Here is a 16336-nt window from a genome sequence, read left to right as displayed (position 1 = left end):
AAAGAAAGAAAGAAAGAAAGAAAGAAAGAAAGAAAGAAAGAAAGAAAGAAAAGAAAGAAAAAAGAGCAAGCGAAAGAACGAGTGAGCAAGCCAGAGTCAATGAGGCCAAACACAAATGTAGGACAGTGCTCAGAACTGGAAAGCACTGAGATCCCGCAAGCTGTGTGGAGGATATGGGAACTGTGTTCTCACTGTGATGAGAACACAGTAGGCCCTGCATGAGGTAGCAGAAAAAGAAGAGGGAGCTAGGGGAGAGTCCAGTGATGAGAGTACCTGTCTCACATGCATGAGTTCCCATGTGATTCTGCAAATCAGACTTTATTATGGGTTTGGGGTGTAGCTTCAAGGTACAGTCCTAGCCTAGAATATACAGGCCCTAAATTCAATCCTCAGCACAGGAAACAAAAAACAAAACAAAACAAAACAAAAAAAAAATCACTAATTCCTCCCAAAGCAGACAACAACAGTGGGCTGCAAGAATGTAATCAGATCATAGGCTTCTGGGCCGTTGTTACAGAAGCCAAGCAAGAGATGACTGTGGCTTGGGCTAGAGGAACAGTCTCTGCATAGCAAACAGATGCTTGATACATTCAGAGAGAAGCAATGGGGATGGAGAGATGGCTCAGCTGGTAAAGGTGTTTTCCAGAAGGCCTAGAGACCTGAATGAGATTCTAGAATGCACACAAGATGGAAGGAGAGAACCGGCTTCACAGATTTGTTCTCTGAGACTAATATACACTCTGTAACATGCATCCACTTCCCTCCCTCACATCACCCACTATACATAAATATTAACAAATGGAATTTTAAAGATAGAGCATGGGAAGAGGTACAAAAAGGTGGGTGGATACGATATTAAGATGCAAGTATGGAAAGAACTGTACAGTTAAGGCTAATGATGCCACAGTAACAATAATTTAAAAGGAAGCAAGGCAGGAAAAAGTAGCTGACAGATGTTAGAGAAAGATGAGTTGAAATGACCCTTAAGTTTCTGGCTTGAGTAAAAAGAATTGCTTCTGTGCTCAGAACACTAACTCGACAGCCTTTTCACTGTGCATTTGAAGAATTGGTAAAAATCAAATATATTAAATGTAACCTAACTAAAATGCTTAAAATAATGTAATGAACTAAATCTGTAAATAGATATAACTGTTTAGGAGAATTTAATCCTTTCCATTAGAGTTTATCAAACATTCATCAAGGAACAAGAGAAAATGATTATTCTTTATATTTACGCAGTAAGTATTCAATTTACTAATCTTGTTATTCTGTTTGTGAGCTAAGCCTCAAGGCTTAAGAAAAACTACAGTTTAAGACTTACAGCTGCAATAAATGGGATGTTAATTTTAAATACAAATTGTCATTATACAAAAGACCCCATTACTGGAACACTCTACTGACAGGCAGTATGTTAGCTGAGATGCAGGAAATGTCTGTGAATAGGGGAAGGAAACCACACATCTTGTGTATATGTAAGAAATACAAATGTTTATCATTTATAATCACAAACTTTCTTGTAAGAGGATGTGACCAGTGAGCTATCATCTCTTCTTCCCACTGTGATTCTCATGGCAAGAGCTCATCTCTCAAAAAGAACACATTCCCTTTTCTACAAAAGCTGACCTTGTATCTGTGGACCAGCGGAGTGAACTGTTGAGGGTGGCTATTCAAAAGCCAAGGAATGCAGAGGTGATTTCTGGTTGCACCCCTGTCCCTCTGAATTCCCAAGGTTTCTCTAGCAGGTACACCTCCTTATAACTAGGCTTTGCTTTGTTTTGTGTCTTTGCAGAGCTCCAGACTGAACTCAGTGCTCTACACTGCCCACCCACCCACCCCTACCTAATTCTTTCCTTCAGCCTGCTGGCCTGCCCACTCTCCTGCCTGTCTGTCCACCTTTATTTCCTCTAGAGCCCCTCTTTCCCTGTCTCTGAGGTACAAAGTATCATGTAGCCCAGGCTGGCTTCAACTTCTGATTCTTCTTCCCCCACCTCCCTACTACTGAGAGTAGAGGCATGGACCAACACAACCCACTCCATCTTTTTATTTCTGTGAACAGCCTCACTCACTATTTTGGTACTGACCAGTCAAGCCCAACCCAACAGTCACTCTTGACTCTTCTCTGTCTACCCCACGTACCCCACAAAATCCCATCTATGATCTTGTTCTTTAAAAAAAAAATGAAATAAAATAAAATCTAGAACAGAGGCCAACAGGATGGGGCGGGGGGAAATATCTCACTATACAAAGAGACATAAGTGCTCTACAGTGAGGAAAAAGGCACATTAGCTAAAAATGAACAGAAGGTGCCACCAAGTGGGGACACAGCATACATGCTGCAGAGAAATATCGAAGCAAGCCATTTTAATCAACTCAGAGTTCCAACACAGCAAATTACAACAGTAAATCTATTTCTATCGATATAAGTGAAAACAATAATTTTATTCTATATGCATGAAATAATCCAATGTTCTACTTCTCCACACTCAGTAACATTTTGACTGTGTCAAGTTTTATGTAGCTACCCATTATTTACCTTGTTTTTATGGCTGTAGTTCCATGCACAGGCTAACTACCATACCCAGTGAAAATAAATTTTGGTTACTATCTACATAGAGAATGATAGCTAAGTTAAAGATAAAACTGAGGAAAAATTAAGTGGTAGACTATGTATTATTTATTTAAGTAAATACGTTGAGATTATTCTATAAAAGCAATTAAACTAATATAAATTTCTGAAGAAATTAAAATCTTACTGCTGATCCATATGAGGAAAAAAGTTGACAGGAAAATGAAAACACTAAATTTTAGAACACTATTATTCTGCCAGATCGTATTCATTGAGTGACTAGAAAACTCCTCCTTCTCAGGTGACTGCATCGCCAGTACCTGACATGTAGTGAGGCCCTCAATTAAAGAGTAGTCGAATAAGTCTGTGAGCACAGTGCTGTGCGAAGCTAGAGACATAACATGCAGCCCAGTGTTCTTCCAAGATAGCTACACACAATGCACACATGCACCCCCCCCCCACCTTCTGCTTATCCACGGGTGGACCCAGTGGCTGTGCTGGCTACTGGTGGACTGAAAGATGAAAAGCAAAGACAAGATCCATAAAGCGAAACTGACAAGACGACTAAAAATCTCCGATTCTAACAAAGCCCACCAATGCCTCGGAAGAGACTCTGTCCCCAGGTGAGACTGTGCAGCTGCTGTACCGCTCAAGACTATCAAAGGCCTCACTGGCACCTGATGACTCAGCTCGAGGACAGAAGCCACGGCCTGGCAGCTGGGCGGCATCAGATGCTCCTCTCACTGAGAGCTCTGCAGCCACTCAAGCAGGAGACAGCTCACCCAGCCATCCAGGAGCTGTGTTCTTTTACTCCCTAGATGACATAGCATGCACTCAAGGGAGATGAGAGTTGCTTTCAGCAGGTGCAGAAGCTGGCCTGTGATTAAAAGCTTCATGCTCCCCAACAGGCAACATTTCTACACACAAAGGCACAGAATTTCCATTCCCACAAGGAGCATGCCAGTTCTAAGCTAGCACTGAGGCAAGCCCAAACACACCCAATCAGAGCTCAATTCCTAGCAGTAGAGATGGTTTGTTCTTACTCTGTGTCCAGAACGTGAGCAAGGCATGTCACCAAAGGCTGTCTTCTTTTAAATTACATCATACACTAGCTAAATCACAGGCAATTCCTGTCTATAGCATCAATCTATCCTACTTCCAATGAACGTTTTCAACTGCTACTCTCCAGCCCCAACGGTGCCTACAAAAGAGAACTCCTGACCACCAAGCCTACTTCCCCACCTTGTTGCCTTCCCTACCTTGGCAACTCAGCAACCCAGATCAAAGACCTTGAACTAAAGGACACAACAAAAAAAGCAAGTAATTTGAACTTTAAAATGAGCAAATGATGTGCACAGGCTTTGTAGTACAGGCTGGCCTTAACTCTCTATGCTCCTCTCAGCCTGCGAAGCACTGGAACTGCAGGTATCCGTTACACACAGGGCTCATTAAAGCCCAGCTCCTTAATGAACATTTTCTTTTCCTTTAAAGTATACATATGTCTTAGCTTTGTTTCCTGTCGCTGTGATAAAACACAACGAAATCACCTTAGAGGAGAAAAGGTTTGTTCGGCTCACTGCTCCAGGCCTCTCGAGAAGGCCTCCAATGACTACCTTTTCTGGATCTACACCTTCATGCAATGCCCATTTTTAGAGTAGGGGTAGGACTCATTGGCTCATCCTAACAAGCCTGGCTTCCACCTGGAGAGGACTCTTGCTTTCTCTCCAATTGTTGGCATCTCTGTGGAAAAGGAGCCCTGTGAGTGTGGCAGTGTAGCCTTCCCAAGTGAAGACAAGACTACAGCTGCAGATGCACCTCTGCTGTAACTCTGTGAAGGCCTGGAGCACAGGCACTCAGAGCAAACACCCAATCACTAACAAGAGAGTGAGAGCCACTGTTTGCTGTCAGGCTGCTTGATAGCTAGTGGCCCATGACTGATAATTAATGGTACCCTAAACTGCAGCTGTATCACTAGCATGCTAATCCAGCACCTCCTAACAACTAACAGTGCACAACAGCTTCCTGGAAAATTAGCCTAATGCTTGAGCCTCTCCCTTGAATCTGCATAGCAACCAGAATACAAAAGCCATGAGGTGGGGCCAAGTTGTGGTAGGAGGAAATAGACCAAACAGTTATTATAGATATGTATGAAAATATCACTATCATTATTCTGTAAGCTAACTTTTAAAAATTAGTTAATAAAGGGCGGGCCTAAGCTGGCACCTAGTTCAGCAAGGTGAGTCAGAAAATTCATGCTAACAGGGGTACCTTAGGAATACAGCAACCATATGTGGGTGTTAGAAACAAAGGAGGAAGTTTGCAATGGGAGGTGGCAATCTACTGGGGGGATTAGCATGGAAGCACTAATTCAGTTACAAAGAAAGAAATACTGCATACAGCAAGGGAAAAATAGCAGTGTAGACTGAGGGAGATGAGAGTGGAATGTGTGGTTCAGGCAGGAGGCGAGATGGGGATATAAAGCCACTACAGGAATGCTGTGCCATATTGTGGGCTTGGCAGCACATTCAGAGAAGTACCAGTGAGTCACAAGAAGCCTTTTGGTGGACTATACATAAGAAAATTACGCTTACACAATGCTGGCATCTAGTATGTATGCAGCAGTATGTCCCTGAACTATATATACCCTCATTTATAAAACTTTATTGCTAAAAGTTGCTAGACATCATTTCTGTCTCTTCTGTAGTCACTCTACCACTGGGCTACACTGTACCCTGGTAATTTCTCTTCCTTTTCTTTGTGTGTCTGTGTGCATGCATGTATGAACATGTATGTCAGTGCATGTGCCTGTGGGGCAGTATGTGTGGAGACCAGGAGCTGATACAGGCCTTTATCTTACGACCTTAATTTTGAGACAAGGTCTCACTGAACCTGAAGCTTGCTGACTGGATAGGCTGGCCGGCCAGCAAGTCTCTGGGACCTTCTTGACTCCATCTCCCAGTGCTGGGATGATGGCTGTAGACTGCCACACTGGGCTTTTTATGTATGTGCTGGGGATCCAAACTAATATCCTCATGGTTGCCCAAAAAGCACACTTTCCACTGAGCTATCTCTCTAGCTCCTGGCATTTTCTTAAAAGGACACTTAAGAATAACACCAAAGTTTGCCACATCATTGAGTCTTCCATAAGGAATTTGCTTGTAACAAATTGTTGCTGCTCGATAGCATTTTAGTCACAGAGAGTCATCCCTATCAATCCATGCTACTGTTTTATCCCAAGTTAATGCAATACCCTACATCTTTTGCTATTAGCTCAGCAATGTTCACAGCATCATCACCAGGAAATACTATCTCAAAAGATTTCTTTCTTTCTCAATCCATAAGCATCTCCGTATCCAGTAACGTTTTAGTGTGGAGTCACAGCAGCATCTCAGGCTCTACTTCTAATTCTAGCTTTCTTGCTTATTCTACCACATCTTTAGTTATTGCTTCCACTGGTGTCCTGAACCCCTCAAAGCTATTCACAGGGTCTGGAGTCAACTTCTTCCCAACTCTCTTTCTATGCTGATATTTTTACATCCTCCTACAAGTTATTAATGTTTTTAATGGTATCCAGGATGGTAACTCCTTTCTATGTTTTCAATTAACTGTTTGCATCTATCAGAGGAATCTTGTCTGTAGTAGCTGTAAGTACTGAATGTATTTTGTAAATTATGTATTGAAAGTCAGAATTACTCCTTGACCCGGGGTTTACAGAAGGGATGTGTTTTATCAGTCTTGTAGGCATTAATCTCCTTGTCCATCTTCCTCAGAGCACTCAAGGGTGTGAGTACTGGAGAGGAATCTTTATTTCTGAGCAGTATGTCTCCACAGTGTCATCTGTAAATCAGGTTGTAAACAGAAATGCTGCTGTCTAGGCTTTGCCATTCCATTCACAGATCACAGATCTGAGCACAATTCCTCAGAGCACAGGCTTTTTGGAGCAGCAAACAGTGCTGACTTTAACCTGAAGCCATCAGCTACATTAGCCTTAAAAAGGAGAGTCACCCTTTGAACCCTAAGGCCAGGCACTAGAGTCTCAACTCAACTCGAGCTATGAAACTCCTATGTAGAAGAGTCTTTTCCCAATATAAGGCTGTTTCATCTACACTGAAACTGTCATTTAGCACAGCCACCTCCATCAATTAACTCAGCTGCATCTTCTGGATAATTTGCTGCAACACCTACCCTGGTCCCTGCTGCTTCACATGTGACTGTTACATCATGGAAATGCCTTCTTTCCTTAGACTTCATGAACTAACCGCTGCCGGCTTCAAGGAGTCTTCCTGTGGCTTCTTCATCTCTCTCAGCCTTTACAAGAGCTATGGACTTGTTCTGGATTAGGCTTTGTCTTAAAGGACTGCCATGGCTGGTATGATATAATATTGAGATTCTGAGACCACTAAAACTTTCTCTGGGTCAGCAGTAAGTCAGTTCTGCTTTCCTCAAATTCACAGCTAAGGACCAATTCCAATTTCCTTCAAGATTTTTCCCTTGAGTTCACATCTTAGCTCACTGGCTCAAACAGCCTAGTTTTCAGCCAGTCTCAGGAATACGCCCTTCACATTACACTCACCACCAACCTTTTAGAATGACTTTCAATGGCTTTTCAACCACTATCCTGTGGTCTTCAGGTCCCATTCAAGTTTTATCATCTAGCAAAACTATTACAGCAAAAAGACCAGCTCTCATGGCTCTTTAGTTTCCTTCATACTGGACTGAATTTCATGACCCTGACAGGGTATCAGGATTACTGGCATGTCCCAATCCATCACCCTGCACAGAAACCACTGTGATTTTACTGTGAAATCATTGCAAAGCTGAGGCAGAAACCATGAGGTGAAATGGGAGCACCTGGTGTCAGAAAGCAAGGCAACACTCTAAGAAAGGACAGGTCATTTCAAAAGCATCGCATAGGCATTCCCAGTAACGAAATCAAGCCCAATTTAAGCAATAAAAGAACTAATTATAGAAACTGATTATAAACTGATTCAAACAGGAACTGATACTAACATAAATAGATTAAAAATATGAATGGAATATGAAACTTCAACACATTGCATCACAAAATGCTAATTAATTACAAAGGGGAAAATGAGTAATTTCTTTTTTTAGGAGAAACCTAGCAGATATCTTGAATATCTGACAGAAGTTATAATTCACAGTGTGGTAAATCCAAATTGGAGGCCACTTGGTAGAGCGCAATAAGAAAAGTATGGTCTTATTTCTTTGACACCCTGCCCAACATGGAGTTTAATTGTACTTGGGCGGAAACTGTCACCTTCCAACACAACTCCCATGCGTGTCCCCTTTGCTGTTTTAACAGACTCTACTTATCCATTCATTTAGTGTTCCTGTGGACTGAAGACGGGGCCTGGCCTATCCTAGGCAAGTGTTCTGTTACTGAGCTCTAGTCCCGCCTGGTAACAAAACCAAAAGCTCTCTGGGGCAAGTGTGGCTCTGGCATCTACTGTTTTCTCTATGTAATTATTGCAGGCATTCTGCCATAATGACAGAGAGCTAACATTTTCAATAGTAACTGTTTTTGAGTAATTGTTTCTTATGAATGACTTTGTGTCATATAAAACTTAAATCAATTTATATATATATATATATATATATATATATATATATATATATATATATTATCCTATTGATTTGTCTTTCATCGATTTAGTTCTCAAGTTCAGCCAAAACCCTGTGGTCTATCACTGATAACGTCTCTAAGTTGATGTTTAAATTGTGGTGAAACAGGAGATCTCCTACTTGTAGTAATTATATACTATGGTGCTGAGGAGTGACGGGGCAGCGTTTGGACACTCAACTTTGAAATGATCAAACTCTGGTAATAGCTCTGAAAATCTAAGATTGTTTCCAAAGAACTGTTTAAAGGAATTTGTAAATTGGATCACAGCCTACCTTACCTTCCAGTGACTTCCAAAGTATTTTAGATAAAAAGTGAATTGCTTACAGTGTTCTGGGACACAGTTACTCCTCCCATCCCATTTCTTCTCACCTTCCCCTCACTCCATCCTCCCGCCAAACTGGACTGCTACTGTGATTGTAAGACACCAAGCAGTATGTGAGGAACACGAGAGCTTCTACAGCTAAGCGTCTACAGCAGAGCTCTGCCTAGAACTCCCACCCCCTCCTAAGGCTCCTAAAATGTCACTTCCTCAAAGATGTCCTTACCCCCTGAATTAAAATAACCTCCTAAGCAGGCATGGTGGGTTATGCCTATAATTCTATCCCAGGATACACGAGTTTCAGGCTGACCTAGGCTATACAGTAACATTCTGCCTCAAAAAAACAAAAACAACAACAACAACAACAACAAAAAAAAAAAACCAAAAAAAAAAAAAAATCCCCAAACATATATAGGGCTGGAGAGGTGGCTCCGAGGTTAAGAGCAATGCCTGCGCTTCCAGAGGTCCCGAGTTCAATTCCAGCAACCACATGGTGGTTCACATCCACCTATACTGAGATCTGATGCCCTCTTCTGGCATGCGGGTGCGCAGGCAGATATAGCACTCATATACATGAAATAAATAAATCTTAAAAAAATATATATATATATCCTGGATTCCCTCACTGTTCTCTATCTCCTTATAAATCCCAGCCTCTTTTATCTGTTTTGCTTTCATTGTTACTTCAAATATACCCAACACATGTTTTTCTGTCATTAAGAACATGTATTTGTTTTATTCAATGTTCTATCTGTAGTATCTGCAATAGTTAAAGTACTGGATACTCAATAAACAGTTGATCACAGAAAGATGATTAAGTTGCACCCGCTATTCATATGGTGTGTGCATAATGGCATCTGGCTTTCTAATTCAAGATTAACTCACCTTCACTTTTGTTTTATTAGGCAGAATTTCACTCTGTACCCCAGGTTGGTCTTGAACTCATGGCCATCCAGCCTCAGCCTCTGGAGTGCTGAGATTACAGGCAGAAATCATTCCATTCAGGTCCCACCTTCAGATTTACACGTGAAAGGGACTGAGAATTCCACAACAGACTGCATTTAGCAAAGTGAGGACTAAGAAACAAGCACAGCTGAGCCTGTCCAACACTGCTTCACCCCACACAAAGTACTCTACCCCTAGGAGACCTCTCTCTACAAAGACACTCAGCCTCTGTCCTCAGTGGCCCTCAGGCACTGGCTAGAGCTCTATCTCCTCCAGTTCTGGCTTCTGGTGAATGTGACCTTAACACGTGATCATATAAAAGGACTAGCTTGGCTGATCAGGACTTTATCTTTCTAGAATTTTAACTCCAGTTTTAAATGGGCTTCATTTTCCATAATTTAAACCGGCACCCCCTATTTCCCTGCTCTCAAGATGCTGACCCCAAGCATAAATGTTAATATCTCAAGGAGAGAGATGTCAACCTCAACACAACAGCATACATGTCTCCCGTGACCATCCAGAATTAACTCCAAGGACAGAACAATCAGTCAAACAAAAGCAAGGTGGTCCCTCACCTAGTAAGCCCTATGCCTGACCTTGAGGCTGTGGGCTCAGAGTCCTTCACTACAGCAAACTTCTTTACCTAGAGATCGTAGCTTTAGACCTGCACATCACAACACCAAGCCTGACTATATTACTGTAGAGACAATTTCAGAGTTTTGGTTTCTTAAAAAAAAAAAACAAAAACAAAAACAAAAAAACAGACACACACACAAAGAAATATTAGAAAAATATTCATTCTCATCCTAGGTGTGGGGATACGGGGCTGCTTCAGACTGCCTGCAGCAGTTGACCATGATTTGCCTCATGCTCTACTGAAACATGATTTGCCAGCTGCAGATAGTTTCTGTAATTGTGCAACATCTGGAAATCCAGCAACTTTTCAGAGGGTACATAAATGCTAATTGTCCCCCCTGTCCTGCAGGCGTCATTCAGAGGGGTTAGTCAGATTCAGGGATCTCTCTTTCTTGCTCCCTTCTACTCTTCTTTCTCACTTATCTAGTGTTAGGGGGTAAAACCGGGAGGATAAAGGGTGAGAAAAGAAAAACCACAAAGTCGCAAAATCCAGCTACATCCCATCTCCCAGCTCCTGCTGCTTCAGCACTTACACTGTGACCCAGTAACTTCCTGAAACGGTGCCAGTGTTCTCAGCTTCTCACAGACAGGTGGCTGCTACTTTAAGCCACTCAACTGTGGAGTAACTTGTACCATCACTGTGCCCGAGGCGGGCTCTGATCACTAATAAATGTCTTATAAGTAATTAGGCAATATATACGTCTACTGTGAAATAAATACTGCTCCTCAAATAAAGACCATGTGGACTTAGCTTACCATTCAGGAGGCACCATACTTCCTTCCAAATCCCAGAATGTGTTTTTGCCATTCATTTCAGTGGTATACATGACCCATCGGTGACGGCCTGGAAGAAGTGAGTGAAAATGTTGATGAATATTAATAACTAATATTCACTCATATTTTCACTAAAGCCTTAGTTATTCCTCAACCAGCAATTTTCCTGAATAGCCACACATTGAGACTTTGACTTACTCAAAGCTAAGCACAGAGCTGAGCATAATAATTGATCTACTACCCACTATCCATTTTTCTTCCTCCCACCCAAAGTCTCCTACTTGCATTATCTTCTCTGGAATTTGTCCGTTCTCCTCCTCTCCTGCACCTCTCTCCTAACTCCTGATCCTTCTCTCTTCCCAGCCCATGAACCTTCACTCTGCCCTTTTCTCCCACTCAGCCCAGTGTCAGCACTTTATTGGCCAGTCGGGATAATTTTGTGGACAAGGTTACACAAATGCCATTTGGGTTACAGAAAGAATTTGGGGGGGAGGGGCAAGCAATTAACATTTGAATACATGGTGGCTCTAGGTCAACCCCCACATGAAAATGAAGATTTTTTTTTTAAGCACATGCACATAATACCAAGAAGACAGTATCACTTTGTTGTGACACAGCAGTGATGCTGGGGGCACGGCATCATGCTGTACCATGAAGTAGGCTTCATCACAGGCTGGGGACTGAGCTGGGGGCTGTGTTCACAACCTTTTTACAGTGGAGAATCCTTGCCTCTCCCCAACATGCTGACACAGAATAAGCAGAGGGCATGTGTGGTCTGTCTGCCCAGGGTATTCCCAGGAAAGAAGTTCTTTAGTGATCAGAGCAAGAATGCATTCACAACACCACACATTAATTCTAGGTTTCTAAATAAATTAAAATTACAAAAGGAGCACTGTGATCCTTTGGAAATGTGTGAATTTTACATAACAGGCAAGTATTATAAATGGTGGTTAGGTAAGAGGACAGTTCATGGCACCAAAATAGTATGGCTGTGTTGTTTTATTTAACAAATACCTGTGAAATGAGTTGGGCGGCCTAGCTACTGTTTCCAAAACTATTTCCAGGATGGGGAGAAAAGCCGTCAGGAACGTGCCCACCTTGTAAACACAAGGGCCTGAGCGTCATCTCCAGAGCGCACATTAAGTGAAAATAAATACCTACATGCAGGCACGGTGGTTGGTACACATTATACCAACCCAGCGACAGGTGGCTCCCGAGGGCAAACTGGCTGGCCAGCCTAGCCTACTTGGTGAGTTCTAGGCCAGTGAAAGGAAAAAAGGTGAAGGTGAATGGTGCCTGAGGAATGATTCACAAGTTGTCCTCTGGCCTATACACCCACACTCCACATACTCCATACACACCCAACACAGTGTATACACACCCAACATAGTATACAGACACACACACACTACACACACCTCACATACGACAATATGCACCCAACATAGTGTACACATTGGTAGCTACCCTCTCTGTTCATTCTGTCAGGGTGCTGGGAAGAAGCAAGGAGTCTGCACTGTGAAAAGGTTGCGAGATCAACCCCCAGCATACACATATACACACACTACGTATTACACACAAACATACACACACCACGTATTATATATATATAATATATACACACACCACGTATTACACACATACACCCAACATCATACACACACAAACACTACACATACCACATACACATGCAGACATTACACACATATACCAACACAGTACATACATACTATACATACCACATACCATACACCCAATGTAGTATACACACATCACATACTACACACAAACATACACCTAACACAGCACACATATACACACATAATACACACACACTACATACACACACACACCAAAAGTGCTTAAAGTTTCCATTAGGTCCATGGCAGGACAGGTGAATTCAAGATCAGACTGAGGGGCACATAAAATACACATCACAAAAAAAGAGAAGAACGAACAACTAAACCTGAATGATAATCCAACAAGGCAGGGACTGTCAAGGTTGATGGAATGAGCCATGGGAAAAGTTTCATAAATTAGGCCTTGGCAACAGATTTATACTATGACAGAGCAATGTCACATGACCCTTAGCAATCTCAAGTATATAGAATGTTAAAAGTCAGGACTGGAGAAATGGCTCAGCAGTTAAGAGCACTTGCTGCTCTTCACAAGACTTGGGTTCAGTTTCTAACACCCACACAAAACAGCTCACAGTCACCTGTAACTCCAATTCAAGGGGATCTGATGCCTCCATGGACATCAGGCATGCAAGTAGCATATAGACATACATGCAAGCAAATATTCACACCCACAAAATAAAATAAATCTAAAAACATTATTTTTATGTTGAAAGTTCATGTTCACACTTAGTGGCTCTACTTGTAGAAATTTGTTTTTAGACCATTTATGTATTTACTTAAATAGCAGTTTTTTTTAATTTTATGTGTATGAGTGTTTTGCCTGTATGTATGTATGTATGTATGTATGTATGTACACCACATGTGTGCCTGGTGCCCCTAAAGGCTGGAGGAGGGCAGCAGATTCCCCTAGAACTGGAGTTACAGGCAAGCTATCAGATCCCACAAGGTACTGTGAACTAAACTCGAGTCCTCTGCCAGAGCAGCAAGTGCACTTAATCACAGAGCTATCTCTCTAGCCCCCATTAAAAAGTCCTTGAAATATACATAAGGTAAAGTATTAAAACAGAAGCAAAATTATGGGGCCAATGAGATGGTAGCAAGTAAAGGTGCTTGTGGCCACGTGTGAGGACACGAGTTTGACCATTTCATTGTATACTCAAGTTGTCCTGACACATGAGCATGATAGCACTCAAACATCCACACATAAAAGTAAATAAATGCATGTGATTAAAAATGTTTAGAAAAAAGAAATAGAGTAAAATCACAACAGAAGGCACTTTTCACTTTTTTTCTTTCTTTTTTTTACCCCTGTACTTAAGAGTTAAGTCTAGGGCCTTGGGCCACACAAGTTAAGTTCTCTGTCACTGAACTATTTAATATTCTCAGCTCAGCTGTCACTTTTTACTCTATACACTAAATGTTAACATTTACAATACTATCATCTTAATAATCGGCAAAAATGAAGATACTTATATTTTAGTGTGAGAACAGAAGAAAGCAAAAGAAAGTTTCATTCCCATGGAGGAAATGATAAGTAGAGAGATGACCTCCCTGAGGCTCTGTCAACATTTCGTGGAGACTTGAGCCTTGGCTGCTTTATCTATAAAAATCAGTTTTCAGATGATTTCTTTTAGGTTTTTGTTTTTCTTGCTTGGTTTTCTCTTTCGTTCTTTCTTTTTGAGATAAGGTTTCAATTCACTCTGTAGCCCTGGTTGCCCTGGCTAGTCTCAAACCTTTGGCAGTTCTCTTGCCACTGCCTCCAGAGTGCTGAGATCACAGAAGCCACAATGCCCAAATCAGATAATTTCTTAAAATCTGACCCACGTCTAAAGTTCTGTGGCTGGTGCTTAAAATGTTATGGTTATAGAATAAGATATAATCCTCTGACCACTTTCAGCCATGGGAATATGGCTTACATACTACTGTGAAATAGTTTTAGCTAAAAGAGGTCTTGGTTTCTTCACCTGAAAGGTGAGGCATAGAGTCGTCTAAAGAGCATATTTCAAGAATAAGCTCACTAGGCTTGGTAGCAGGTGCCCAAACTGGCTGAGCCATCTTCTGTCCATCTTTTAATTTTCTATTGAGTTTTCCTTTCCAAGTACTTTGTATCAACTCATGCACGGTGTGAAAAACAGACTCAAAACAACCCCAATCCAATTATTTATATAAAAAACACTGCACTCAAGCCGGGTGCGGCGGCGCTACACAGGGAAACCCTGTCTTGGAAAACAAAACAAAACCCCAAACCAAAAAAAAAAAAAGAAAAAGAAAAACCCGCACTCACCAAAAAATTGCTTGTTGTCCTCATAGTATTTGTTTCCATGTTTGTCTTCTCCCACCAATCTACCAATCTTTATATCATTTGCCCTGTAAATACAAGGGGGAGGGGGAGAGCATCTCAGAATGATTCACTGTTCAAGACGCAAACAAAAATAAAGTGAGAGTAGTGAGAGTACCATTTACTGCAGCATCGACTTCAAGAAAGAGATACAGGGGCTGGGCGCTGGCTGTACACCTGTAGCCTTCAGCATAAGTCTCTCAGCGCTCAGGAATCAACTTTCTGGCTGAGAGCTCTGAAGTCTCCTGTGTTGTCCCAGCAGCATGAAGACAGGTTTGTGTTTCGAAGGGGGGGAACGAACCAACGGACCCGATGTGCTTAAATTACAATTTAAAACGCTACTTTCAAGCCACGGTTCATGTATATCTACTATCCCTGCACCCAGAGACACTAGATAGCAAAATCTTCGGGAGTCAAAGTACTTCATCTTTGTATTACGAACGTCCCCTGAAGTTTTCAGTCCATTACGGTTCTCCAGGTGGTTCCCGCAGCTGCTGCTGCTCGTGGGGCTATCAGGCCTTGCACGGAGGGGCAGGCCCGCCTCCTTCAACTTCTTACCGTTGACAGTGGAGCGCAACCCCACCTCCCGCTCCAAGGTCACCAAGGAGTAGTCTGGAACGCCTCCTTACAACCCACAACTCGGGCCGGTGCGGCCCTGCCGCCCTAGCTGGTGGGTCACAGCGCCATCGCCAGGGGCTGAGCCCGGCCCACAGACTTCTGTCCAAAGACCTCAACACTGGGACTGCACCGGTTGTCCTTGACGGGAATCGCGGACCTCCAAGGTGAGCTAACCTAGTCCCCTTCGCGGGTCCGTCCCCAGAGACCCGGGGTCTAGCTCTGGCCTCCTACCTGAAGAAAACCCGCAGAAGGCCACGCAGGCCGCCGTGGCCGGTGATCTGCTGCAGCCCGCGCTTCAGGACCACCAGCAGATCGCCCATGGCTGCCTGTACCGCCCGCCTTCGCGGTGCTCCGGCTAAAACCCACCGGGCGGAAGCAGCTGCTCACGCGCAAGGAGCCGCGGGCTGAAGGTTCCCAAGCCAGAGGAAGGCGAGGAGGTCACTCTGCGCACGCGCAGAACTGGATTTCACTTGCAGGCGCAGGTTGGTGTATTCCTGAGATAAATTCTTATGTTTTCAGAGGCTTTACCCAGAAAGCGACCCTGTATGTGTGGGGCAGTACAAGCAAAGCTTCCTCAGATGAGAGTTCCTCTTGTAGAAACTTCAGTTCCTTCCTCCAAAATACTATGGAGCCCATTCCAAAAAATTCCTTATAGCACATGAAGCTAAAGAATGCACTAGGACCTCATATCGATCGGTATTGTACATTTGATACAGAGTGCGTGAGATTTTGAATACATACGTTGGCGGTGTGTTGGTAGAGGAGTGATGAGGAATTGAAAAGTATAAGATTAAGTCAAATACCTCAAGGGTTTGCTATTTTAGTTGCTAGGTTAATATTCAAAATGTAAGCACAG

At 42.6% G+C, this 16336-nt stretch overlaps 1 protein-coding gene across 1 annotated transcript in view; it reads right to left on the bottom strand.

The window, feature by feature from the left end:
* Positions 1 to 15858, bottom strand: part of Ndufa12 (NADH:ubiquinone oxidoreductase subunit A12) — a 23398-nt gene extending 7540 nt beyond the window's left edge. The window contains exons 1-3 of the mRNA XM_055627884.1: positions 15712 to 15858; positions 14809 to 14891; positions 10867 to 10954 (exon numbers count right to left, since the gene is read on the bottom strand). Coding sequence (XP_055483859.1) covers positions 10867 to 10954; positions 14809 to 14891; positions 15712 to 15800 — 260 coding nt within the window. The 5' untranslated portion in view covers positions 15801 to 15858. The remainder of the gene's footprint in view (positions 1 to 10866; positions 10955 to 14808; positions 14892 to 15711) is intronic.
* Positions 15859 to 16336: the final 478 nt, after the last annotated feature.

This window comes from Psammomys obesus, unplaced genomic scaffold, assembly GCF_907164565.1.
Source record: "Psammomys obesus unplaced genomic scaffold, mPsaObe1.curated_primary_1811, whole genome shotgun sequence".
Classification (NCBI taxonomy): Eukaryota; Metazoa; Chordata; class Mammalia; order Rodentia; family Muridae; genus Psammomys; species Psammomys obesus.
The sequence above is the reverse complement of the archived record's forward strand: the minus strand, read 5'-3'. Positions and strand labels throughout refer to the sequence as shown.